Genomic DNA, 26,546 nt, shown 5'->3' with positions numbered 1-26,546 from the left:
AGACTCTAATATTCACAGGAATTTAATATATAATAAAGGTAGTATTACAAATCAGCAGAGACAAAAATGGCTACAAACGGTGTTGTGGAAAATTTAATTAACTGCATGGGGGAAAAAATACTGAGTTGTCCTCAGCAAGAGGCAGGGTTTTCAACAATAGAAATCATACATACAAAACCTCTGGACCTCAAAAAACACCACAAAAAAAAAAGCTGGGGGCAAATTATTTGCAAAAAAGAAGAGAAGAACTAAAGATTACTATTCTTAGTACATAAAAAACTCTTATAAATTAGTAAAAAAAAAAAAAAAGGTCAAAAAATAGTCAAACATGAAAAGACATGAGAGCCAGGAAAAATGCATTAACTGCACTGATATCAAAGAAATGCACATTAAAACAAGGATATATCAGTTTTCACCTATTAAAATGGTAAAAATAAGAAATATAATACCCACAGTGCTTGAAAGTATTTTCATACATTGCAAATTGGCAACACTTATCAATATTCTTTAAAACAGTTATATCCCTTAATACAGTAATTCTCCTGTCAGATGTCAGTCTCCTAAAGAAATAACCAGGGATGTTAACAAAGATTTACAAGAATCTTCACCAACAGTACTTACAAGAAAAAATTAGAAATGACAAGGTCCAACCATAGGGGATTAGTAAAATAAGTCATGCCTCATCTATACAATGGAATGTTCTGAATTCATTAAATCTTTTTAAGGCTATTTAATGACATGGAAAAAAACCCATAATATTAAGTGAAACATAATAGTAAGTAAAACTGAACTGAATGCTTCTCCCAGTGACAGCATCATAATGTTAACTTACAGAATGTACAATTCAAACAACTGCCTCCCCTGCTCCCAGAACGCCCTTCTCTACTCCAAGCCATCCTCCATCCTCGCCTCTGAAGCCCTTCTCTTTCTAAGTTACTCCCTACCCCTGCCCTTCTTTTGTTGCTGGGCCTCCCCAATGTAAACATTTCTCTGCAGATCGGTCCCAGAGATAGAACACGCTTTTATAATCACTTAAATCTTCTTAAAGGACAACTTTCCCCCCAATACCCAGCATCCTTCTCTGCTGCTTCAACCAACTCAGGACATCCAGCTCTGTTCCTCCAACCCTTACCTCCATCCCAAAAAGCTTCTCCTCTTTCCTGCCTATGACGGGCACTCAATGAATGAATGAATGAGTAAATGATCTAACAGTATAAATTCAATTCTAATAAAGGAAATAAAATTAGTGATTTTTAGTCCAGATGATAAAATTACAGAATGCTTTTATTTTCTTTTCCACATTATTCTATTCCGCCCATATTTTCGACAACAAGTGCATACCACATATACTTTTTTTTTTTTTTTTTTTTGCGGTACGCGGGCCTCCCACTGTCATGGCCTCTCCCGTTGCAGAGCACAGGCTCCGGACGCGCAGGCTCAGCGGCCATGGCTCACGGGCCCAGCCGCTCCGCGGCATGTGGGCTCTTCCCGGACCGGGGCACGAACCCGTGTCCCCTGAATCGGCAGGCGGACTCTCAACCACTGCGCCACCAGGGAAGCCCCCACATATACTTTTATAATAAAGAGAAAATAAACAAACAGAACTGTACTTTCCTCCCTATCTTAACTGACCCCTGGGTCTAGATTAGAGATACTCAAGTTTGACCAGTGGTAATAAAAGAAGATCAGTGATGCGATTTCCATGTATTTTGGAAAACATTTAGGACCTGTGGTAGGTCTGGCCTCAACAATTGGCCTCTGGCCACTAAACAGCAGTTCTCTTTTCTGGAATTAAAGATTAGCGCATTAACAAAATTAAAGCATGTCTCAAAATCAGACACCATCTCGTCTGCCATCTAAGCAAACTGCAGATGAATGCATAATACAAAACTATGCAGAGGGCTTACAACACTATTTCACAAAGTTGGCTGTGTTCTTCCTCTTTTCACAGCTGGCCGGCCTGGTGCACAGCATGTTTAGCTACAAACAGCTCTGCTGACTCTCCCTGCAACATTTTCATGGCTCGCCAGTAGATCTGTCCGCAGTGCTCAGGTCTACCAAGGGGGTGGTTCAATTCTTCTTTGATGTAATCCATCCAAAGATCTTTAAAGGGAATCCCAAAAATTACTGTAAACATACAATTAGGTAACTGACAAGGCTTTATTACATAAACTTAATTCTTTAATATCAATTCAATGCAAGATTTCTAAGAAACTTAATAATTTCTTGCTGTTATTTTCCTAGAACCCTATGGAAAACAATACTTCTCTCAGCTTCTTTACACTATGGTATTTCAAAGCCTTTTTTTTTTTTTTTTTAAAGTGGAAATCTTCACTTGGATCGTGACAGTCTAGTGCTCTCACCTTCTGACACAGCCCACATTCTACTATAGAATGTGTATCTCTCAAGAAAACTGCTTTCACTTTAAAAAGAAAGAATCATGACTGTCTATATATTTCATAAACTCAAAAATACTAAATATTGTAGAGGGAGGATTTTGCTGAGTCTCTCAAGGTGAAACAGACCTCAATGAGTTCATTAGGACCTTGTCAGTCTGCTTAATAAAACTTGCTTGGGTTAGTAAAAATGCCATATTCATTCATTTCACCAGAAGGTCTGCTGAAACCTTGAAAAAGCTAATGTATTGTTTTAAATCTGAGTTTAACAACTCTACATGTCAGTTTTTGAGTTCACAAGTAAACAGACTTTACATGACTTAACCTATACCAAGAAGTATGTTTTACAAGTCCTATAAATTAGATACAGACAATGTGGCAACAGCCCATGACAATCTTTGTCAATTAGTATCCCACTACCCTTCTGCTGTAATTCCCACCCCATTTTGTTCTGACCTACATTATTAACCTTTTCCTTACAAATATCACATTTTTCAAGGAAACCAAACCAAACGAACCTCCTTCTAGTCCAGAGTTCTTAACAGAAGACCCATGGATACCTGGGCTTGTGAACTTGAAATTATAAGCAAAATTATGTCTGCCAGCATTTATGCACGGAGTGAGGGAGGAGGCAGGGGAAGGATGCCAAGTTCTATCCTCAAAGAGGCCCATGACCCCAAAGCAGTTAAGAACCACTATTCTAACCATCATAGGTTACAGACCACACCTGCAAACAGACCCATGTGTCTATAACTGAAGTTTACTTACCAGAATCTACAGATCCAAATTCTCTCAAAGCTCTCTCATAATATTCTCTTAAGTTCGCCATCTTGCAGGATTCCTAACAAAAATAATCAGACAATCTTGCCTCAAAAGCCTAATTTATAACGTCACAAATTCATTTCACACGTATTGTTAAGCAGCTATCAACTATTAGACATTTGAAGGGGAGGAGAGATAGGTTTAAATGAACACAGCCTGACTCTGAACTTATCCAGAGAAAAGTCAAAGACACTACATGGCAGAGTGAAGCAAACGCCAAACAGTGATAAATGCACTTTGTTTTGGTGGCAAGGAAAAAGCCTAATTAATTCTCACCTGGGGGAACATGGGCACCTCCACGGGAAAATATACGTGAAAGCTCTGAGGGAGGAGCAGGATTTAAATAAATAAATGGGGAAGGTTCTATTCCCTATGGTAAGGGATTTCTTCCTTTGAATATCTGGGCTCTGGCACATGTTAGCCATACCCACCTTAAAACTTTTTATATCAAAGCAAAATATATATAAATACTACTTATATGAACTTCAGGAAGTTTTCTGAACCCATCAGACAGACCTTCAAGTTTCCTCACCCATAAAATGAGGACAATAATATCTCTTAGGACAACTACAAGGATTCAATTAAAATGCTGATGAATTATGCACCAAGCAGAGTAGACAGTGCTAACTTTACAATCAATACCTGTTAATTCTTCACCTCTACTTCCATTTAAACGTATTCTCTTTGTTTCATTTTCAAAGCAGATTAATTAACATCTTCAGTTTAAAAATCTTTTTGTGTAGTCAAATAACTATTTCCTCATTCCAATTTCTCTTCGCTGAGACTGTACTATTTTATAAAAAGCCAGTTTAACCTCACATCTTACACATGCATGAAAAACAGAATCACACTTTGTGAAGGGCTCATAGTGTGCATGGAACTGTGCAAAGTCCTATCCATCCAGTCTTCCATTTGGCCTTGTAACCCTCACACTCCTGGAACAGGTATTCCGACCTCCTTTACAGATAAGGATGTCGAAGCTTAGAATTAAGTGACCTGCCCAAGGCACATAACCATTGTGTTATTAATCCAAAGCCTGGCTATGAATTATTATGCTAGACTAAGTCCTATACTGTAAGACAAGAACAGATCACTGACCCACACAATGGTCAAACCTATGAAAATAAGAGTTCAACCTCATTGTTAATTTTTCAAAATTCAAATAAAAATAATAAACACCAATCCCTGGACTTCCCTGGTGGTCCAGTGGTTAAAACTCCACACTCCCACTGCAGGGGGCATGGGTTCAATCCCTGGTCGAGGAAGTTCTGCATGCCGCGCAGTGTGGCAAATAAAAAAAGTAAAAAAGTAAACACCAATCAAAATACCAAAATAAAAGAGAGAAGGCGAAACTGAACACTTGGAGAAGGTATGGAGGAAACAGGTATACTGATATATATACATGGTGATTATCACTATAAATAAGTATAACTTTTATAGAACTATCTGGCAATATGTAAAGAACCATTTAAAAAGCCAGTATAGGGACTTCCCTGGTGGTCTAGTGTTTAAGAATCTGCCTGCCAGTGCAGGGGACACAGGTTGGATCCCTGGTCCCGGAAGATCGCACATGCCGCGGAGCAACTAAGCCCGTGCGCCACAACTACTGAGCCTGCACTGTAGAGCCCATGAGCCACAACTACTGAGCTCGCGTGCCACAATTACAGAAGCCCATGCGCCTAGAGGCCGTGCTCCGCAACAAGAGAAGCCACCGCAATGAAAAGCCCACGCACCGCAACGAAGAGTAGCCCCGCTTGCTGCAACTAGAGAAAGCCCACGCACAGCAATGAAGACCCAACGAAGCCAAAATAAATAATAAATAAATAAACATTTTTAAAAAAACAAAAAAGCCAGTAGCTCCAGTCCTCAAAAGAGAAGAAAAAAAAAAAACTATATAAGCAAAATGCTTGCAGCACTGTTTTCAATATCAAAAATCTAGAAACAACCTAAACGTAATGGAATGGTTAAGAAAACTACAGGTTTAAGAATAATACAACAACCATTAAAAATGATGCCAGGTAAAAACACAAGAATGTGTTTACAAAATGATGTTAAGGAAAAAAAGTGAGAACCTCCACATGTCACGTAAGTCAGAAATAAAACATCATAAAACTGTGCATATGTATGTAAATAAGGATTAAAGAAAACAACAAAAATAAAAATAAATATGATCGGTTGTGTTATTGTGAGGGGATTACAGATATATTTGGACTTTCATGTATAATTTTTTTTAACTGACACTTTCCTGTATTTTTTCTCATTCAAAAGTTCAGTTAAAGAACACCAGAAACAGTTACGAGTGCCTACTCTCTACCTCACAACCCAAAACAAGAGACAGACAGGGCACTGGAGGCAGAAAAGCAGCACCTCACACAGCCTGGCAGGGAGGACTTCCTGTAAGAGGTGACATCTGAGTTGTCTAGTTTCCAAACATGTACCTTTTCTTCTTTGCTTGATTACCATTCCTAAAGCCACATCTATGAAAAAGGGGTTGGAGGAAGGGACCAGAAATTATACTGTATTATAAGGAGAGCTTTTTAAATAACAAAGTGCTGCCATAGATTAGTTAGCACTAATCCATATTCCCAGACAAAAAATGCATAGACAGGACACTTACTTGCTCCTTTTCAAATTGGATCATCTTCCTGAAAAAATCAACTGAAAATGGACGGCTTTCCTGTAAACTAAAAAGGAACAGGGGGAACCGTTATCTTCCACAGTGAAGAAAGCCTCTTACATCGCATAAATATAAACACCTGCGCCAGTGCCTCCGCCACACGTAGCTGGGTAAAGTCCTGGCTGCAGTTCAGCATGGCGACTGGACCTGGCTACCAGTCACTCACCATTTTCAGTCTCCAGTGCCTTTACTCTTCACCACCACCAAACACCTACCCAGTTCTCTTCCTGTTCTCTTCTTTCTCACTCTCAGGGTTTTAAGTTCCCTCTCCTTCATCTCAAGGTCTTTTTGAAGGAGACCAAGAACTCCATTTCTAAGAACATATTCTAAGAAAATAATTTCCAATACGGACAAATAATATTTGTGCACAAAGGTTCATCAAAGCAGTTACTGTGGCCAAATAAATCATGGCACGTCCACAGGGTGGTATATCATATAGCTGTTTTTAATAAATGTTATTTATGAAGAATTGTAACTGGTAGGAAAAAGGCCAGTCTAATGTTCATCAATAAAAGTGGTACACGACGTGCGATTATAGCATAATCTCAGACATGTGAAAAACAAATTTTAAAATGATACATTAGGACGGTTTTTCTCTTGAAGATAGGATTACAATGAATTACTAGTTACCTCTCTCTCTCTTTTTTTTTTAAAATTTCCACAATGGGTATGAACTTAACAGCTCTTGGATTTATTCCTCCATCTATTTGTGATTCATATAATCTGGGTACGAGGGGCTGAGAAGGGGGTTGAGAGACTCATAATAGCTATGCGTGTCTGTGAGTACCTTTTAAACACAGCTCTGGCCTTTTTGTAGCCACCACTTCGATAAGCCCAATCCAGGTACTTATCCTTCAGAGTGACTGAGTCGCCACCCGTGATAGCTAAGACAGCTTTCTAAAATTTAAAAGAAAAGAGAAACAAGCTACATGAGGAAATGTCTACATATCAAAACAAATTTTCCCAAAACCATCCCAGGCCATGCAATGAACAGTGCTTTAAAGGGAGCACCTGCTTTAGAAATAACCCTTTGAAAGCTAGCCAACTGGCAGGGCTATCTGCTCATTCCCCACACACAAGACTTACAACAGGGGGCCTGTACCTTAAAGATTGCTTCAGTGTCTTCTTGGCTTTTGGCACCTTCACTCCACTCTGCCCAAGAAATCCACAATGGCAGACAAATCTGCTCACAATTTAAAAAAAAAAAAAAAAGGTTAGAAAATGACATCTTAGCGCTATGCTCTGAAAACTCATCACTATAAAGACAGGTTCCTCCTGAGATAATCAATATGTGCAATACAGAGTCATTCCCAGTCTGCCCCACTGTACAGAACTCTCAGTGCTTGGCAGGAATGGTACACCGGAACACAGACAGCCTTCGGACCCAGTTGCCCAAAGCAATACTCTCCTGTTAATTCTACTTCCCCCTGTTGGGGAATACTGCCTAAAGTTATTAGCATCAATTACCAGTAAGTTAAGCACTTAACAACCCAAAACTAGTCACACCCAAGCTACCCAGGTCACGTCTGTGCTGTGTAGGACCACAACACAAGTGCTAACTAATCTAGGCTGAACTATCTAGCCTTTGTTCATGTCCCAGCAGCACATACAAATGAGCGGTAAAATAACTATGATTTTTTTCCCCCTATTTTAACTCCTGGAATATCTTTTTCCTACTAGTATAAAAGATTCACTACAAAGCTTTAAGGTTTAGTCTTTTAAACTTTAAAGTTTAGAAATAATATTCTATTAGTATTTCTCACTTATAAGATATATAAACAGGAATAGAAAAGTTTACATAATTTAGTCGACTTTCAAATAATGAATTAGAAATAGGCTGGTAAATGGAAGTAATTCTTCCACCCATGATCCTTGAACCATCATCACAAATGCACTCTGGGGCCAGCTTTCCTTAGATAAGTCTACTCCAAATGAGCTTTGGCTGCAGTCTTAAAAGGTTTCCCAAACAGAATGAAATACAAAAGACACAACTCACAGACCTGGGGTTTCAGGTGCACAAAGGCTTCTTTAAAAAGCATGGCTACGTCAGGGCTCTTTGAGGCAATCAGGACCTGCAGCTTCACCTGCCACATCATCACGGAGCCTCTGAACAATTCCATCCCGGCTCCTGCCACCTCCAGAGCTTCTGTAAGTAAGTCATGGTGCAGCAACAACTCGCTCTGGATAAGACAAAGGGTCATTGGAAAAGTATCTACTGAGAGCTACATTATCTATGGAAATGGGGACAAATAAAGACCTCATGCGAGGCAATAGATTCAACAGCCTTTCTTCTAAACCTTTCACCATGGTGGCCAAACAGGCACAAAGTAAAAAATTTGGAATTTCTCCTCCATTCCCTGCTCCTATCCCCAAGGGCTATCAAAAAAACATAAGTGAAAAAAAAAAAAAAAAACATAAGTGAAAAGCAGATGGCCTAAATAATTTAGGTTGAAAGTTATATTTTTAATAAAATAGTTCACTATAATAAAACCCACATCCACCACCAGTATTTGTGGGATGGTAAAGAAACAAGTTTATTCATTCAAACAGAATTGGGCACACTATGAACTGGTACCCATTTTTCTGAAAAGAGTCATGAGACTGTTCATGCCACAAACTTGGGAATTTTACTTTCACAAATATGACCCAACAAATAAATGAACAGGAGGAAATATCTGTTTAAAAATGCTTCTGCCCACACTACTGTAACAGGGAAAGAAAAACCCAAAACCAATCCAATTCTACAAAATTGTAAAAAAGCAAGTAAATGGCAGTATATAATGCATTCATTCAGCAAGCATGTTAATTGCACGCTATACAGTCTATAGACTCAATAATGAGGAGGTCAGGTGCATTCCCTACTGCCCACAGCGCCTCCAATTTAGTAGCAGAGAGTCTGATACGTACCATCACAGAAAAAGAATCATATGCTACAGGAGTACAAAGCAGAAGCACCCAACAGAATCTTTGGCAGTGATGAGAAAGGACTCCCAGAAAGGAAGCCCCATCTATGCTGAGACTTAAGGAAGAACAGGCATTAGGTGAAAGCAGAGATCCCCAGGAAAAAGAGAAGACTCTCCCACCAGCATGTGCAAGAAGCTGAAGAGGATAGAAAGCTTGGATCCGAAAGGAAATCCAAGTTCAGAATGCCAAAAGAAACTAATAATGGAAAGAGAGCAGGACTGCCAAGGCACTCTAAGCCACGCCCAGCTGAACACACAGGGTGGGACGGACTGTCCTGCCAGCAGCATTCAGTAGCTCCAACAGAGCAGCTGAACTCATCAGGCCTGGGATTTTTCACAGATAGATTCCATAATGGAAGAAGGGTACCCAGTTGTGGTACAATACAATACGCTACTAATATATATCAATAGTTTATGTCGATCTACGTATAAAGTATAGAAAAAATGTTAATGTAAAAACAGTACAACACAGTACAAAACAGCAAGACATTAATTGCAATTACATAAAAATTGTGTAAATTATATAAATCAAAAGAGGTTAAGAGTTATACAAATAAAAGGCATTCAATAAATATAAAGATTTTTGTCCTTTTTTTTCCACTAAGAAAGTATTTAAATACATTAACACATTCACCATCTCATGGAATGCTATCAACAACTTTGTGAGGTGGCAAAAACAAGGATCACTATCATTATTCTAAAATCAAGTAAACCAACTCAGAAGGGTTAAGTGGTTTGCCCATTACCTACCTATTAAGTCACAAAACCCAGTCTAGACCTGTGTATTCCCACACTACATTATTCTGGTCTCTATATAATAATCCTTACCCACTTCAGAGTATAAGGATGGGTTAATATGCCTCTTACAAGAATGTCAGCTTCTAAAACACTGAACACATCTAATTTGTCTTTATTGTACCAGCGGTTAATCTGAGTCAAGCGTAGGTTCAGGAAAACATGAATGGATGGACAAACAAAATACACCCAGTTGTGACTCTGTTCTGCGTGTTTTCCACTATATATTACAATATTCCTCCCTCTACTGGTACAGATTTCATTTCTGGCACACACTAAATACTGACAGCCAAATAATAAACACTCTCTACATCTACCATGCCAATCTTCCAAATGTGCTTAGTCATAAAACTATATATATTAAAACACATGACACCAGCCTGAACCAAACAGAATTAAGTACATGTAATTGACACTGAATGTGTCCAGGTCCTTACCCACTGCTTGTACTGGAATTCTGATAGAAGTTTGAGATCATGTGCCTTCCTGAATGCAACCATGGTTCTTTCCAGCCTCTGAAATCAGAAAAAAATCTCTCAGTTCATCACAAAGCTCCCAGCAGGGGTCTTTGGCCTCTGACAGGAACGAAAGCAGTTTTACACCTTTCTGAGAATTGAAAGAAGGGACGGAGGTGGTTTCACTTATGATTAAATGATCTGGACAGTGGCACCAAGCACAGCCCAGGAAGAGAGGACCTCCTTACCTCGTGGCCAGAACTAGGGCAAAGCAGACTCAGACCTTCAGAATGACAGGTCATTCACAGGACAAAGAGTGGTTATGCAACAAGTTCTTGGAAGCTGTCTCAGACCCCAAAAACCTGTGCCTATGTTCTTTCAGAAGACACTTTCTAGTCAGCCACTGTAACCACATAACAAAGTCAATACCTTCTCTCTGAGGTGCCGACTGCTTGTCTTCTTAGCAAACCTTTCCATGCAAAAGTTGATGTAACACTTGCACATGGCCTCTGGAAAAATCAGAGGGATTATGTTGATCAGACCAGCAATTCTTTTAGTTTAACAGTCATCGTACATCTTTTCTTTGAAGGGAAAACTCCTCTGAGGAAGAGTTTAAACTGGTTTAGTCTGGTGAAAAATATAAGTTATTCTGATTACAGCTTATCAAACATCTCAAATACTGAGGGCAAACAACTGAGTAGTGACATAAATACAAAAATTAAAAGTCTTATCCATGTCATGCACCCTTTACCTTTATTTTCCAATATTACAAAATTATCAAGTAAATCTATAATAGAAGATAATTAAGTAATGATAATGAAACAACCTTCTGAATGATCACATCCTAAGTATTATTTATTTCCCCAAATAAATGAACAAATGCCACAGCTATCGAGGAAGGTCATAAAAGAGAAAGAACAAGTTGGAAAAGCCAGGCACACTGTAAACTACCACAGAGAGGTTCCAGAAATGGATTCTGGTCATGGGAATGGAGCTTCAGATTCATATTCAGGAACACCGTTACTCCTCAGCACACAGGGCCTGGTGAAGCTCACCTGTAGGCAGAGTCTTCACCGCCTCTTCATACACAGCACAGCACCTCTCCTCCCGGCGGCCCACCTCTGCCACTTTGGTTTGTTTCATTGTGGGCGGCTCTTCTCCTGGCTGTGACTCGATCTCTAATTCTCGGCGGGCCACATAATCCCAAGTGAGGGGGTCGTCTGTATGCAGAGCCTGAAGGCTGAAAAATACTGACATCAACCTAGGACATAAGATTAACTCAGAACATCAAACAGAGAGACAGTCCCAATGCTCTGAAAATGTACCCAGGACACCCCTTTAAGAATTCCAGCACCAAAAGGGTCATTTCCCAACAGGCTCCCCAGATGTCTTCACCCTCACTATGTAAATGTTGTCAATGGATCAGAGCTGTCACACACTTGTTAGTTTCAGATTGTTTCAGACATCATTCACAAATGTTAACTTGTAGGTTAGCTCTCAAAGTCAAACCAGCAGGTATGTGTGACAAGATACCTGGTTCTCGAGCCCAAGAAAACCTTATCATATCTAGACTCTTGATTTTCTCTAATAGAAGGAGCCTAATCATGTACCAAAACCCTAAAGGTATCCACAGAGCAAACTGATCCAAGTTCTCTCTTATCTCCTACGAAAGTAAGAGTCCTATTAAGGGTGAAGTACCCACAAGGTAGGCTGCAAATAATTCTTCAACCATATAACCAGACATTAAAAGAATAATGTCTGGGGTTTCCCTGGTGGCGCAGTGGTTAAGAATCCGCCTGCCAATGTAGGGGACACGTGTTCAAGCCCTGGTCCGGGAAGATCCCACATGCTGCGGAGCAACTAAGCCCACGCACCACAACTACTGAGCCTGTGCTCTAGAGCCCACAAGCCACAACTACTGAGCCCACGTGCCACAATTACTGAAGCCCGCACGCCTAGAGCCCGTGCTCTGCAACGAGAAGCCACTGCAATGAGAAGCCCGTGCACCGCAACGAAGAGTAGCCCCTGCTCGCCACAACTAGAGAAAGCCCGCACGCAGCAACGAAGACGCAATGCAGTCAAAAATAAATAAATTAAATAAATAAATTTAAAAAAAGAATAATGTCTGATTACCTGCAGCACTCAACTATAAACATTCATGAGTACAACTCTCATCTTAAGGACAAAAGACATGCCAGGAAAGCAGGAATATAGATTTTTATATAAGCTATAGGACATATTTCTTATTGAACAAAGGCAAACTATTTCCCAAGGGAAGCCAGTAAGTGAGTCAAACAACTTCTCCAAAAATACACTTTTTATGTATACATAAAATACTATACAATAGTCCTAAAACAGCTTTCTTCCAAGGATTTTGTATGGTATCTTCTTTCCCCCTTTCTAAATATCCAACTTCAAACCCTTACCACAAGATCAAAACAGACATATTCACTTTTCCACTATTTTACTTACTCATCATAAATTTCTCTTTGCAGATCTTTGGCAAAGTCGAATAGCTGTGCAATTGAAAGCAGTGACACATGAAATTCTGCACCTAAAATTTAAAAAGCGGGGGAGGGGAGTAAGACTCTAAAGGAGCACTTTCTTAAAGTAGTGGAGTTAGTTTTGGTTTTTTTATAAAGTGGGAAGTAAGATAAAACAAAAAAATCACCCATGGTCCCACTATACAAGCAAAGTCATTATTAATATTTGAGTATTCATTAAGGACTTTATTCTAAGCATCTTTAGGACACAAAAGAATGTACTAAATCATTTATTCTTTTCAACTCCCCACATGATTTAAGTACTCAAAAACTTATTGAAATGTTCAGTAATAATCTAAGGGGAAATAAGCCTTTTCTGAAAGAATGGGGGCACTATTCCCTACAATCAGAGTTTTATACACATTCTAACAGAAATTTTCAAAATAGGCTAAAGGTTCCTCATTATAAATTGAATGTTTCACTTTCCCACCATAAATAAATTTTCAAAGGATACCTACTTTTAATTATGTTTACAGAATTTTTGTAGATGATCCTTGCCAACTCGCCCATAAGGATTTCTTCAGCATACTCGAGATTCCCCTAAAGAGTACGATATTAAACAACTGAATGGGTAATGCCAGTAAGTAGAAATAGCGCTAGAATGAAAATTAACAATCCTAGACTACCTGTGCCACATGACCTCTGGCAAATTACGTCTCTCTCTGGGCCAGTTCCCTCACTTGTAAAATGTACAGCTTGAATAAGATCACTGATGTTCCACTGTATTCTCAGGCTCCCAGAGTTGTAGCAAGATTACACGGCTTAAGGCCTCACTCTCTACCTATACCAGAATAGGTCAAGTTTTACATGCCACGTCCACCCTTCTGTGTAAGATTTTATTTGGATAAAAAAGTTCAAAGCTGGTAACCACAATAACAGGTGATAGTGAAGTTCCTTTTTCAGCTCTAATATTCTCAAACTTGTTTCTTTAAACTTACTCTGGCACGTAAAAAATTACATAAAAAGGAAAAGAAAGAAGGCTAGGAATCACACGTTTCACAACCTTTCTTGAGCTCCTTCAACCCATTAACATATCATTTAATGAGATCATAAAGAACAGTATGTAGCCATTCCATCAGTAATAATTTCAAGGACCACTCCAATTAGTCCAAATGTCTATTTTTAAAGCACAAAATTCCATTTTTATTACTAAGCCCATTTTAATTAAATCAATGCAAGACATTTAAAAGTTTCAAAATATTAAGTTGGAAAGAAAAGTACATTCTAAAGATTTTCTTTTTTATTCCCACTTTGTCTCCAAGACCTGAAACCAAGAGCCACCAGGCAGTCAGTCGCGTGGTGCTGGAACTGCTGTGGCACTGGAATGGAACCCGCCAGCCACGGGCAGACCGGCAAGTCACGAACAGTGCTCCTAAAGATTTTCTGTTACTCCTAAGCAGGTTCAAAACACTATATCTTGTTAACAGGTGACAATACATTAGGATCTTACCACATCCATCTTGGCTTTTTCAAACTCTTGCTTTTCCTTCCTCAGTTTCTCAGCATGCATCAGCTCCATCCTAAAATACTAACACAGAAGGGAAATAATGAACTGAAAACCTTTGGAGATAATTTTCTAATTAGAAATATATAACATGCCTCTTTTTACTCATAAATATCAGATCTGGGGAAGTGTGGAGGGAGTGTTATAATCTATCTTGTTATGAAACTAGCTGACATTGACAAGGCTTTTTTTTTTTTTTTTGTTCGCGCCACGTGTCTTGCAGGATCTTAGTTCCCCAACCAGGGATCGAACCCGGGTCCCCACTGTAACCACCAGGGAATTCCCTCTCCCGAATGTTTCTATACAAACATATGGTTAACACATAATACAAAGTTGGATTTGTCCAGAATTTTTAATACTTTGAATTCTATGTTACAAGACTTATTAAAATGACAAGTTTAAAAACAATGTTTGGGCTTCCCTGGTGGCACGGTGATTGAGAGTCCACCTGCCGATGCAGGGGACACGGGTTCGTGCCCCGGTCCAGGAAGATCCCACATGCCGCGGAGCGGCTGGGCCCGTGAGCCATGGCCGCTGAGCCTGCGCGTCCAGAGCCTGTGGTCCGCAACGGGAGAGGCCACAACAGTGAGAGGCCCGTGTAGCGCAAAAACAAAAACAAACAAACAAAAAACAATGTTTATATTCATTAACCCAAAAATTCTGCTTCCAGAAATCGATCATAAGGAAATAATCCTAAATACCTAGAAGTTTCATACACAAGGGTATAAGAGCAAATAACGCAGACAATCTAAGTGTCTAAAAGTAGGGAAAGTAAAATATATTATAAAAGAAGCAGACTGGTGATGTGGCCATAAAACAGTTACAATAGTTTAGTAATGGTGCACCACATTTCTAGTGATATTCTACTTTGTTTTTAAAGCTGGCTATAAAATTTTGCATATAACACAATTAACATTATGTAAAAAATGTGCACAGGAAAAAAGCCTATGAAGAAATGTTAATAGTATTTGTCCTCAATCAGTCACACTTTTTCCTTTTCTGTGCTTTTCTGGCTTTTTTCCCAAGATTTTCTACAAAGTACATATTACTTTTAGAGTGGAAAGTTTTTTAAAAATCTTTATTTTTTTTTAACAAATGCAACTATCAGAACAGATAATGTATATCTCAAACTGTGACTTGGAGATACCTAGAGGTTCCCAAAACCCTTTCAGGGGGTCTACAAGGTTAAAACTATATAAAATAAGGCCATTCTTCTCTTTAAACTTTGTTTCAGAAGAGTTTTTTTCATTTAAAAATAAGTAACCTATATTGACATGTAATGGGTTTATTATTTTTAAGTGAATATTTTTAGATTTCTTGGTTTTAATTTTCAATTAAATTAAATTTCAATTAAATATTTAATTTTCAAATAAAATTTAACAAATAACCCATATAACAAAAGATCCTTGGGGATTTCGGTAATTTAAGATTGTAAAGGGGTCCTAAGACCAAAAAGTTTGAATATCACTAATATAAATTAATATATACTAACATGGGACTATATTCGTGATGTATTAGGTAAAAATATAGAACACGAAAATGTGTAGTAGAATCCCACTTTTCAGAATAAAGCCTGTTTTAAATACCTGTAATATGCATAAAAGTATGGGAGGTAAAATTATGAGTACTTTTTCTGTTACTTTTTTCATAAAACTGCTTTCTCTGAACCATTTATAATAAATAAATTCTATTTACTTTTGATAAGAATAAGCAAAAATTCTATTTCCATTTTAGAAAATACAAGTCTAGGCAATTGTGAAAGCTTCCAAAAAACATAAACAATAACACCATACAATAGCACTCTAATAGCAGGGATGACTGATTCTTACAATAGTTTCTCAATAAAAATAATAAAGGCCACAAAGAACTGTCTAACAGAATATGAAGAGAAAGGACGCAAGACTCTAATATAAAACATTAAATTACTACAAAACCAAAATACAGTTGAAACAGCTACAAAACCTATTAGCTTTAAGAGCCATCACACATAGGGGTCTTAATGAGGGTCTCCCTCATCACATAGGGCTTAATTTTCCTTTGAAGATTCAACAGTAGTTTCTCCCTTATTCTGACAAATACCTCAGAAAAGGGTGCAGTTTTAATAATATGTCATTTCTAGCATTTGTCGGGGTTTTTTAAAATTAAATCTGGCTATCATTCATTGTTCTAGTGCACCCCTCAAGGGCGAATAAGTCCACCAGGAAGGGAAGGAAATATCTATCTCAAGAAAACTAGATGAAGAGAATGAGAACAAAGTGGGGAAAACAGCAAGGGAAGCCAAAAGAAGCAGGAAGGGGATGGGAGGGGAGAGCAGGAGAAGGGGAGGGGAATAAATGAATGAATGAATGAATACATACATACAAAGATATAAAGATGGCTGAACCCTGACCCTCAAGTAAAGAAAGGTAGGGTCCACGGTAAGAAAGGTCCCCACGGTAATGGACAGGTAGGAGTTCCAATCTCTCACTGAAAACCTGGAAGATGAGCAAAGTCAACACCTACTACTGGCCAAGAAATACCCTTCTGACCCCCTTTCCCCAGCAGCTCCCCTACTTATTCCTAGTCTCCATAAATCGAAACCTTTTTAACTTAATAAAGTATATACGTCTCCAGAGGACCAAACTAAGACATGACTCTCACCTTATGTTCACACACACTCACCTCTTGATAAAGTTTCGGGCACTCTGGATGAAAGCGCAGAGCCCGAAGAAATAGTTGTCTTGCACTTTCTGAAGACAAGCGATCTTCCATTTCCCATTTGGCCGCCATAATCCACAAGGCTGTAAGTGAAAAACATCAGACTTCATTTCAATAAAGTAATCAAGTCAGGTATGAAAAGACCAATGCACCAATTTTGATACCCAAAGATCTTTTCTTTAAAATCTTATCAAAAGAGGAAGAGGATGGAGATAGGGAATTTCTAATGGTTATCTGTAAAGTATTGTTGCTTTATCTAAAATTTAGAGTGTTCTAAACCAAATCTGTAAATGTTAACATCTGTGGGTACTTATGTGCCCGTTACTCTATTCCATCAGATCTAAGGTCAACATCATCATTAACTCACATACAAATTTTTAATGTCTTAAAATGCTGGAAAAAATTGTGCATCTTGGAGTCAGTGAAATAAATTATTTTGCTCTTTTCTCTGTATTTAAAGTAGTTCATAGTTTTTTTCAAATGACTCAATTTTTAAAGTAAATTTTTTATCGTACCTACAGGGAATAAAGTCTTCAAACAAACAAACAAAAAACCTTTGTCCTTCTACATAAGAAATTAACCTTGACGTAACATTCTAGCTATCTCCCTAGAAACTTCATAAAGATCAGCAATTACCAGACACAGAGAATGGACCTGAGGACACAGGGAGGGAGAAGGGTAAGCTGGGACAAAGTGAGAGAGTGGCATGGACACATATACACTACTAAATGTAAAATAAATAGCTAGTGGGAAGCAGCCGCATAGCACAGGGAGATCAGCTCGGTGCTTTGTGTCCACCTAGAGGGGTGGAATAGGGAGGGTGGGAGGGAGACGCAAGAGGGAGGGGATATGGGGATGTAGGTATATGTATAGCTGATTCACTTTGTTATACAGCAGAAACTAACACACCATTATAAAGCAATTATACTCCAATAAAGATATTTAAAAAAAAAAGATCAGCTATTACCAGGCAAGATTGCTTTTGGTAAAAATGACCCACGGTTTGTAACTGTGTCTGGATGAGGAAGGCTATGAATGGTAGACAGCCACTGCTCTGGGCTTTCTTGAGCATGTGACTCCTGAAACTGAGCACAGTTCACAGATATAATACCTGGAAGCTGCACCCATCCAGGGGTCCTCTACGCCAGTGTGGCTCCTCTGCCCACTCCCGTGCTCTCATGCCCTCCCACCAAAGACAAGCCTCTGAACGGCTGACAGCACTAACGCTGTCTTGTTGTATCCTTCGGAATCAACCGGTGCCAAATGTAGCCGATTTTGAGTCTCGTGCGCTGTAAACCTAATACTCCAGAACAGACACTGAAGCACCTTCACTATAAAATATCGTACTGCTTACACAGTGTTCACAAGAGAAGTCCTTCTCTTACAAAACTTGAGTACCTACTCTGTGCTAATCGCTCTTGTAAAATCTGTATTAATATTTTCCCCTTTATGTTTCTGAAATCCTCAGACTTGACTGCCTCCAAACAGAATTCCCCTCAAAGGACTGAAGAGTTTCTTTCACCATCAGCTAAAAAGAAACTCAGTCCTTCTTGCTCACAGATACAATACCTGGCACAGTAACTAGTTCACAGTAGCAGGGATGAACTAAGAGGCAGCTATTCAGGAATAAAAACTGCTGAGGCCAAGTTCATATGCTCAAGTTCTCAAAATAATTCTCTTAGGTTTATCAAGCAAAATAAATTCCAAAATGGCTTGAGTCTACAAATAAGGTAGAAAAAGAACTGACAAGGATTTCACCATACCTGGCTTGTTCGAATGAATGGCCAACATGGCAGAGAATACCTTGCTAAGTTGAACTTTGGTAGCCTGTAAAAGAAGAAAAATTCTACTTCCTGCACAGCAAAGTCATTGCTATTAAACTCTAAGTGATCTGCACTGTACCCTCACCAACTCTGAGCTCCAATGAGGCGGCGACATCTGCTATTGCTAAGGACATATAAACAAATACAGATTCACTCAGGGTTCTCTTCTACCTAAACCACTTAACATAAACATTTTAAATATCTAAAAAATGTTTTCAACTTTACTGAACATATATGCATAAAGACCCTTTTCTTTTCAGCTGATATGGAAGCCATTTATATAGTCATTCAAATACGCAACAGGCTTCTTGGGTTCTTTTCCCATTTGTTAACCTTACACACCTTTGGAGAAAACATGGAGTTCAGTAGTCAAGGATGAGGTTTAAAATGCAGACTGACCAAAAGCAGGAAAGAAGGACCAAGACAGGGTTGCCCAATACTCACCCACTTCTTACAAAAGACTACATAAGACAGCCAAAGTTGAACATCATCCTGCAAGAAAAGCAATGGAGTAAGTTGCCTGAGTTTGAATTTTATATACAATACACCTTTGCATTAATTTTGTTTGCAACAGAGGCAGATTTCAGAAAATGTGCCACATCCCTCAGCCTATTAGGCTGCTCCTTACCCACCTTAGATCTCTTAACCATGACAACTTGTTCCATCCCCCCACTCCCACCTACTATGATCTAAGACAAAATTTGTCATCTATCCAATTTGTTCAATGCACTTCTGAAATGGTCTCAATCAGAGGCAGCAAACTAAAATTTGTCATTCCCAAGAATCCAAAGTACTTCCCATATAATATATCCCGGTCCCAGAACCAAACTTGAAGAAACCCAAGTTACTGAGGTGCTGCGCCTACTCTAACCTTATCTTCCACCTCCAAGTACCCCAGCTCGGGGTACTTTATTTAGAGACATATCCAAATCCCAGACAATTTTCTGGTCCTTAAATAGGAATCAAATCCACCGTTTTCAGCATCATCCTCACAGACTAACTCTAAGGTAATGCGATCAATTTTCTTATTGGTTTCATAAGTGGTTTCAAGTCATGATATTATCATTAGAATAAGTACTGAGATACCCAAGATAAGAATCCACAACCATACATCTGAATGTCCATATTCATAATACGTATAATACACATCTTCACATCCCTTACAGCTAAGGGCACTCTGAACACATACTTTCCACTTGGCTGACGCACGTCGGAAGACACCTTGTACCCGGTGTACGATAGAATTTTCAATCTCATCCTTCTTAAATGAATACCCAATACGCTAAAAAGGGACATTAAAAAAAAAAAAGCCTCAGTTTAATCCCATTTATCCAAAGCAGCATTCCCAGTTGATCTTTAAACAGTACTGGTAGAGAAAGCAAATAATTACCAGTATCATTATGAGCACACCACCACACAATTATCAATGCCAACTACTTCCCAAACCCAAGTTCTAGCTTTGCAGTCACACTATTTAATTCTATATATTTTTCCAACTTCCAGAAAATCATCTACTTACAACTCGTCTTCGCTGGATCAGTTCCAAAAGATTGATTTCATACTATGAAAGAAAAACATACAAAAAAAGAGAAAACAAGAAAAAGTATAACCTTTTATATAGAGGAGATGCATTTAGTCAAAATCATAAAGTAAATAAAAATCAAGAACACAAAACAAAATAATTTGCTATCAAGAAACCTAATTTACAGTAAATGTCTAGCATTCACTAAAAATTCACCTTGCATCTGCAAAACTCAAAAATACATACATTAGCATGCATCTAAACATCTTAGATACAAAGAAAGCATGTTAACTAAAACTCTAAGACTTCTAAGATTTACAATATCAACCTAACTTCCTCGTCTACAACGGTGTGTTCAGACTTTTAGGAAACTAACCATTCAAAAATTTTAGCTGACGCACAAGCAAATAAAGCAGATAAACAGGGTTATACTAGCTGAAACAGGGCACCTAATTGGCTCTCCCTACCCTTGCCTCCAAAGGACCACTGAGAACCTCTAAGACTCTCCAAAAACCACTACTATATAATTCCTCTCTAAGCTTGAAGACTACTAGAGACAGAAGGCACAGAACCTTACAAGATCGCACGCTTCATTTTAAAACTGTCTTATGAAATATTTGAAGCATACAGAACACCCATGCAGCTACCACACAGCTATGTCAAAGCCTACATTTTACTATATTTGATTCAAAACGTTTTTAGAAATAAAACATTTCAAATAAAGGCAAAGCCCCCCATGTCTGATTCCACTCTTCTCCCTCTCCAGAGGAAATGATGATCTTGACTCAGGTGTTTATCGTTCACAAGCATGACTTCAAACTTCATTATAATGTTGTCTTGAATGCTTTTAAACTTTATACAACTGGTATCATACTGAATGAACCCATCACTCCATATTTTTACTGAACATTTTGACTTTAGATATATCCCTGCTGTCATGTAGAATTCAAGTCCATTCATTTTAACTGCTGTATAGCATTTCATTATATGAACGTGCAATTTACCTATCCTTCCTCCTGTGATGCGTATTTGTTTCCAATTTTTCTATTACAAAAAGCTGCAATTAATATTCTTGTACACATCTTCTTGTGGATATATCCAGGAACTTTACCACTAACATGTAAGCTCCTCAAGAACATGATTTCTGTCTGCTTAATTTATTGTTGTACCCCATCAGTGTCATGTACATAACAGGTACTCAATATATACTGTATGACTGAATGAATGAAATTGCTGGGTCACACAGGACATGCATCTTCAACTTCATGGGATATTGCCAAATTGCTCTTGAAAGTGGTGGGACAAATTATATGCTGATACTGTCAGTCTTTAAAACGTTTATTAATATGATGGGTATAAAGTAGTACTGCACCCTGGTTTTAATCAATACTTACCTGATTACTAACGAGGCTAACATCTTTTCAAAAGTTTACCAATGACTGATGTTTCCCCTTTGTGAACTGCATGTACCTATTTCTCCAGTTGTTTTCATTTTCTTTCCACTTGTTTGTCATTTCTTCTTGATTTGTAGTTTTTTACATATTCTAGATTCTGACTATATATGTTGCAAATATTTTCTCTCATTCTGTGCCTTATCTTTTTACATTATTTATGATGTCTTTTTTGCACAGAAATTTTTACCTTTAACATAGTCAAATCAATCTTCTCTTTCATGGTTTGTGCTTTCACAGTCTTCTTCATTTTAAGAAACTTTTCCCTACCAGAATGTAAACTGGTACAGCCACTATGGAAAACAGTATAGAGTTTCCTTAAAAAACTAAAAACATAGAGTTGCCATATGATCCAGCAATCCCACTCCTGGGCATACATCCAGAGAAAACTATAATTCGAAAAGATAAATGCACCCCAGTGTTCCTAGCAGCACTATTTACTATTTACCAAGACATGGAAGCAACCTAAATGTCCATCAACAGATGAATGGATAAAGAAGATATGCTATATATACATAATGGAATACTACTCAGCCATAAAAAAGAATAAAATAATGCCATTTGCAGCAACTTGGATGGACCTAGAGATTATCACAGTAAGGGAAGTAAGTCAGAAAGAGAAAGACAAATACCATATGATATCACTTATATATGGAATCTAAAATATGACACAAATGAACTTACTAACGAATCAGAAACAGACCCACAGACATAGAAAACAAACTCAGGTTACCAAAAGGGAAACAGGATGGGGGAGGGATAAGTTAGGAGTTTGGGATTAGCAGATACAAACTACTATATATAAAATAGATAAACAACAAGATCCTACTGTATAGCACAGGGAACTACATTCAGTATCCTGAAATAACCCATAATAGAAAAGAATATGAAAAATATGTATACATATGGATAGCTGAATCACTTTGCTGTCCACCAGAAACTAACACAACATTGTAATTCTACTTTACTTCAATTTAGAAAAAAAAAAACTTTCCCTACCTGAAGTCATTCATATTTTTTTGTAGAAGATTTAGTTTTCCCACCACATTTAGCTATTCAATTCCATAGGAATTTATTTTTGCATGAGGAAGGGATCTACTTTTATGTTTTCAATGTGGATAATCAGAATCTCAATATAAAATGCCACTTATGTCTCATAGCAAGTATATATGGTTGTGTGCAGGCAGAGGGGGTATACATGTAAGAGAGGTGTGTATGTGAGTTTTTATATCAACTTATTTCAATTTGTGCTCTAAAACTAAACAAATCAACCTAATCCACACATAGCTCTTCAAATATATGAAGCGTGAAATTATTTGCCACTTCTTAAGTCTCCCTAAGGTTAAACATCTCCATTTCCTTCAATGATTCCTCCCAGAACAAGGTTTACGTCCTGGCTGCCTTCTAACCAAAGTCTTCTTAAAATGTCAAAGTCCTTCTTAAAATGTCATCCTGAGCTGACAGTGCTCCAGACATAGTCTGACAAATGCAAAATATTTTTTCAAACCAACGTCTTCTGAGTGCCTACTGTTTGCAACCTCCTCTGCTCAGCTAACTTACCCAACACTCTACTTCTGTTCATGTAATCACTTAGATTATATGTTTTGACATGACATACTTCTTCATCTATTTGGATATAGCAATCTACTGAGCTTTAGGACCTCCTTCAAATACAAGATTCTTAGCCAGGTCTCATATATTGTTCATCCAGTAGGTTTTTTTAAAAGCTAAACTTAGAACCTTTTATAATGTTTATTAGTGTTAAAGTATAAGATTTATTTGTTTTGGTTTTTAATTTTATTTATTTATTGGCTGCGTTGGGTCTTCGTTGCTGCACGCGGGCTTTCTCTAGTTGCGGAGAGCGGAGGCTACTCTTTGTTGCAGTGTGTGGGCTTCTAATTGCAGTGGCTTCTCTTCTTGCGGAGCACAGGCTCTAGGCGCGCGGGCTTTGGTAGTTGTGGCACACGGGCTCTAGAGAGCAGGCTCAGTAGTTGTGGAGCACGGGCTTAGTTGCTCCGCGGCATGTGGGATCTCCCCGGAGCAGGGCTCGAACCCGTGTCCCCTGCATTGGCAAGCAGACTCTTAAACCACTGTGCCACCAGGGAAGTCCCAAAGTAGAGGATTTATAACATCTTATTATTGGATTCTTTCTGAATCCTGATTTTATCATCCAACACATTATTCTCTCCCACTGAAAACTGATCTAGCATGTGTGTGTGTGTATATTTTTTTTTTGGAGGGGGGGGTGCTGCGTTGGGTCTTCGTTGCTTGTGCATGGGCTTTCTCTAGTTGCGGCATGCAAGCTCTAGAGTGCAGGCTCAGTACTTGTGGCGCACGGGCTTAGCTGCCCCACGGCATGTGGGATCTTCCCAGACCAGGGATCGAACCTGTGTCCCCTGCATTGGTAGGCGGATTCTTAACCACTGGACCACCAGGGAAGTCCCAAGCATGTATATTTTATCTTCAATCAAATTTTCCATTCATTTACAGGGCTGAAGAATCTTGCAGTATACCTCACCTCTCTCTAAATAGACAGACCTCAGGCACATAAGCATTAACTTCCTAACCATGTGCTATCATCAAACTCACTTTCCTTTATTTTTCCCCACAAGACATAATTGATCAAACCTCTTGCTGAAATCCTGATACACTGGGTCTTTGGCAGACTCTGATCTACTAACCCTATAGAAGAAAAAAATGTTCAGTTTGCCAAGGACCAAAGCCTTAGTGGAGCAACACTATTACCAAATTACCTCTATTCCTGTTCAAAAATTACCTGTCTAATCATCAGTTCCAGAATTTTGTAGAAAACTGACATCAAGCTCACTATTCTGTAACTGATTTTAAATTTGTGAGGGGATTAAAAAGTAATAAAATTATTCACTTACTTGAACATAATTGATAAAGTCTTCCTTAAAAAGAGTTCTTCGCTGTATTCTGTATTCTAGATCTGAAGCCTTTTTAATGATAGCCCTAAGGAGAAAGCCATTTAAAATGTAACACTTGAAACAAGAAATTAAATAAATAACTTTGGAATTTTTAAAGTTTATTTTTAATATATTTGAAACATCTATTTGCCAAAATATATAATTCCCAAATAATTATCCTTCATAAGCAAGTACATATTCTTTTTTTTAAATATAAATTTATTTATTTTTATTTTTGGCTGCATTGGGTCTTCGTTGCTGCCTGTGAGCTTTCTTTAGTTGTGGTGAGTGGGGTCTACTCTTCCCTACTGTGCGGGGGCTTCTCATTGCGGTGGCTTCTCTTGTTGTGGAGCACGGGCTCTAGGCATGCGGGCTTCAGTAGTTGTGGCTCACAGACTCTAGAGCGCAGGCTCAGTAGTTGTGGAGCACAGGCTTAGTTGCTCCACGGCATGTGGGAACTTCCGGGACCAGAGCTCGAACCCGTATCCCCTGCATTGGCAGGCAGATTCTTAACCACTGCACCACCAGGGAAGTCCCCATACTCTCTTACATAATTACCTCTGTGTTCTTTTTTATTATTATTATAAAGTATAGTTGATTTACAATATACTAGTTTCAGGACTTCTGTGGTCTTAAGGGCATGAAGATGTACCTTAAAACTTTCATGAAAATCACATCAATCGATTGCCAGGACCACTGACATTCCCACCAGCAAAGTAAATAATGTTAAGTAGTACTTTACATTATTTATATGTGGTATTAGTAGAGATTTCTTTTCCTCCAAATTCAAGTCACTTGGGTTTTAATAATAATCAAATTTCTTTCCTAAATTCCTCTTATTTCTGAATTTTCAACAGGTAGATTTAAAAAAAAAAAAAACCTAGATTGTCTCTACCTATATCACTACTGCAAAGGGCTTATGGGAGAAGACTCACTGTATTCAGCTAAGGAATGAACTAAATACAGAGTCCACTCTTATTAAAGAGTCCACAATACGTTGCGTTTCATAAACAAATGTTTACTTTAAGGTTCCCATAGCCACAGTACTACATTCGCAGTCATTGTAAAATGAAGAAATAGTCACAGTAAACTATTAAAAACTATTATACAAATTAATGAGTAACAACTATATACTAGTTGTTGGCTAAGCCCTGGGGTAAAATATTAAATCGAATTAAATGATCCCCATCTTCAAGTTTTGTTAGAATTATCTACTCCTCCTGGGCTCCCACGGCTCTCTGTTCACATCTCTAGGGCAGTACTCTACTACAATCAACTTACAGTACGCTGCACTGTGATCAAAATGTTTCACTTGTCTGTCTCCCCCACCATACTGTGTCAGGGCACCTAGCTCTTGACGGGCGGGTATCCTGGTTTTATCCCCTTTATAGCCTCAAAACCTCCTCCATGAAGAGCTGTCTGTATGTTTGAGGGGTAAATGGACGGATCACCTTGCAATGAATGAGAAATTAATTCTGGGCATCATCAGAATCTGGAAATGGGCTTCTACCACATTAGAAAATATAAACACAACCCAAGTGTCCCCTATCCCTGCCCCCCGCCACACACATGCCCCAGCCTCCCCTCTCTACCCGCCCAAGCCCTTCCTCTTCCTCCGCTCTCTCACTTAATCTCCGCACGACTGAACAGTCCAATGCGCTCCAGCTGTTGCAATTCGGGGAGTCGATCCTCTATGCGTTCCTGAATTATCTCCGCCATGAGGTCGAACTCTACAACCCGGCAGAGACCTTCTCACAGCCAACATGCACAGGAAGCGCCCCCTCTCTATTCCGGGGACCCGGCCTTGTCGCTCGCACGTGCTGACGTAACGTGCGCCCCAGGTCCCGCCTTTTCCGCTTCCGCCGCCTGGCCCTTGGACAGGGACCCCTGGCTCTTGCAGCCGCTGTCTCCCCCTGGCGACTGACTGTGGGTTTGCAACGAGCACCGCCCCCCTTCTCTGGAGGACTCAAG

At 38.8% G+C, this 26,546-nt stretch overlaps 1 protein-coding gene and 1 non-coding gene across 5 annotated transcripts; both read right to left on the bottom strand.

Annotated features, from left to right (window-relative positions):
- UTP6 (UTP6 small subunit processome component) lies at positions 1-26,403 on the bottom strand. 4 transcript variants are annotated; one of them, XM_004267165.4, is made up of 19 exons: positions 26,203-26,402; positions 24,537-24,621; positions 20,195-20,236; positions 19,865-19,957; positions 19,120-19,167; positions 18,616-18,679; positions 16,817-16,935; positions 14,102-14,179; positions 13,110-13,191; positions 12,581-12,662; positions 11,164-11,348; positions 10,538-10,617; positions 10,091-10,168; positions 7,896-8,075; positions 6,998-7,078; positions 6,683-6,792; positions 5,836-5,902; positions 3,165-3,237; positions 1-2,103 (listed from the first exon to the last, which is right to left on the bottom strand). In XM_004267165.4, the coding sequence occupies exons 1-19, from the start codon at positions 26,292-26,294 to the stop codon at positions 1,946-1,948; spliced, it is 1,797 nt and encodes a 598-aa protein (XP_004267213.1). In that variant the 5' UTR covers positions 26,295-26,402; the 3' UTR covers positions 1-1,945. The 4 variants fall into 4 exon arrangements, 3 of the variants coding, with proteins under 3 accessions (XP_004267213.1, XP_033279326.1, XP_033279327.1); XM_033423435.2 differs by lacking the exon at positions 26,203-26,402 and adding an exon at positions 21,839-21,941; XR_004481991.2 differs by lacking the exon at positions 1-2,103 and adding an exon at positions 5,586-5,695 and having other exon boundaries at positions 26,203-26,403.
- LOC117200436 (small nucleolar RNA SNORA54) lies at positions 13,901-14,023 on the bottom strand. Its single transcript, XR_004482014.1, has one exon. It is a non-coding gene; the product is annotated as a small nucleolar RNA SNORA54 (small nucleolar RNA).
- Positions 26,404-26,546: the final 143 nt, after the last annotated feature.

Source organism: Orcinus orca, chromosome 19 (genome assembly GCF_937001465.1).
Source record: "Orcinus orca chromosome 19, mOrcOrc1.1, whole genome shotgun sequence".
Taxonomy (NCBI): domain Eukaryota; kingdom Metazoa; phylum Chordata; class Mammalia; order Artiodactyla; family Delphinidae; genus Orcinus; species Orcinus orca.
This window is presented reverse-complemented; position numbering and strand designations above follow the sequence as displayed.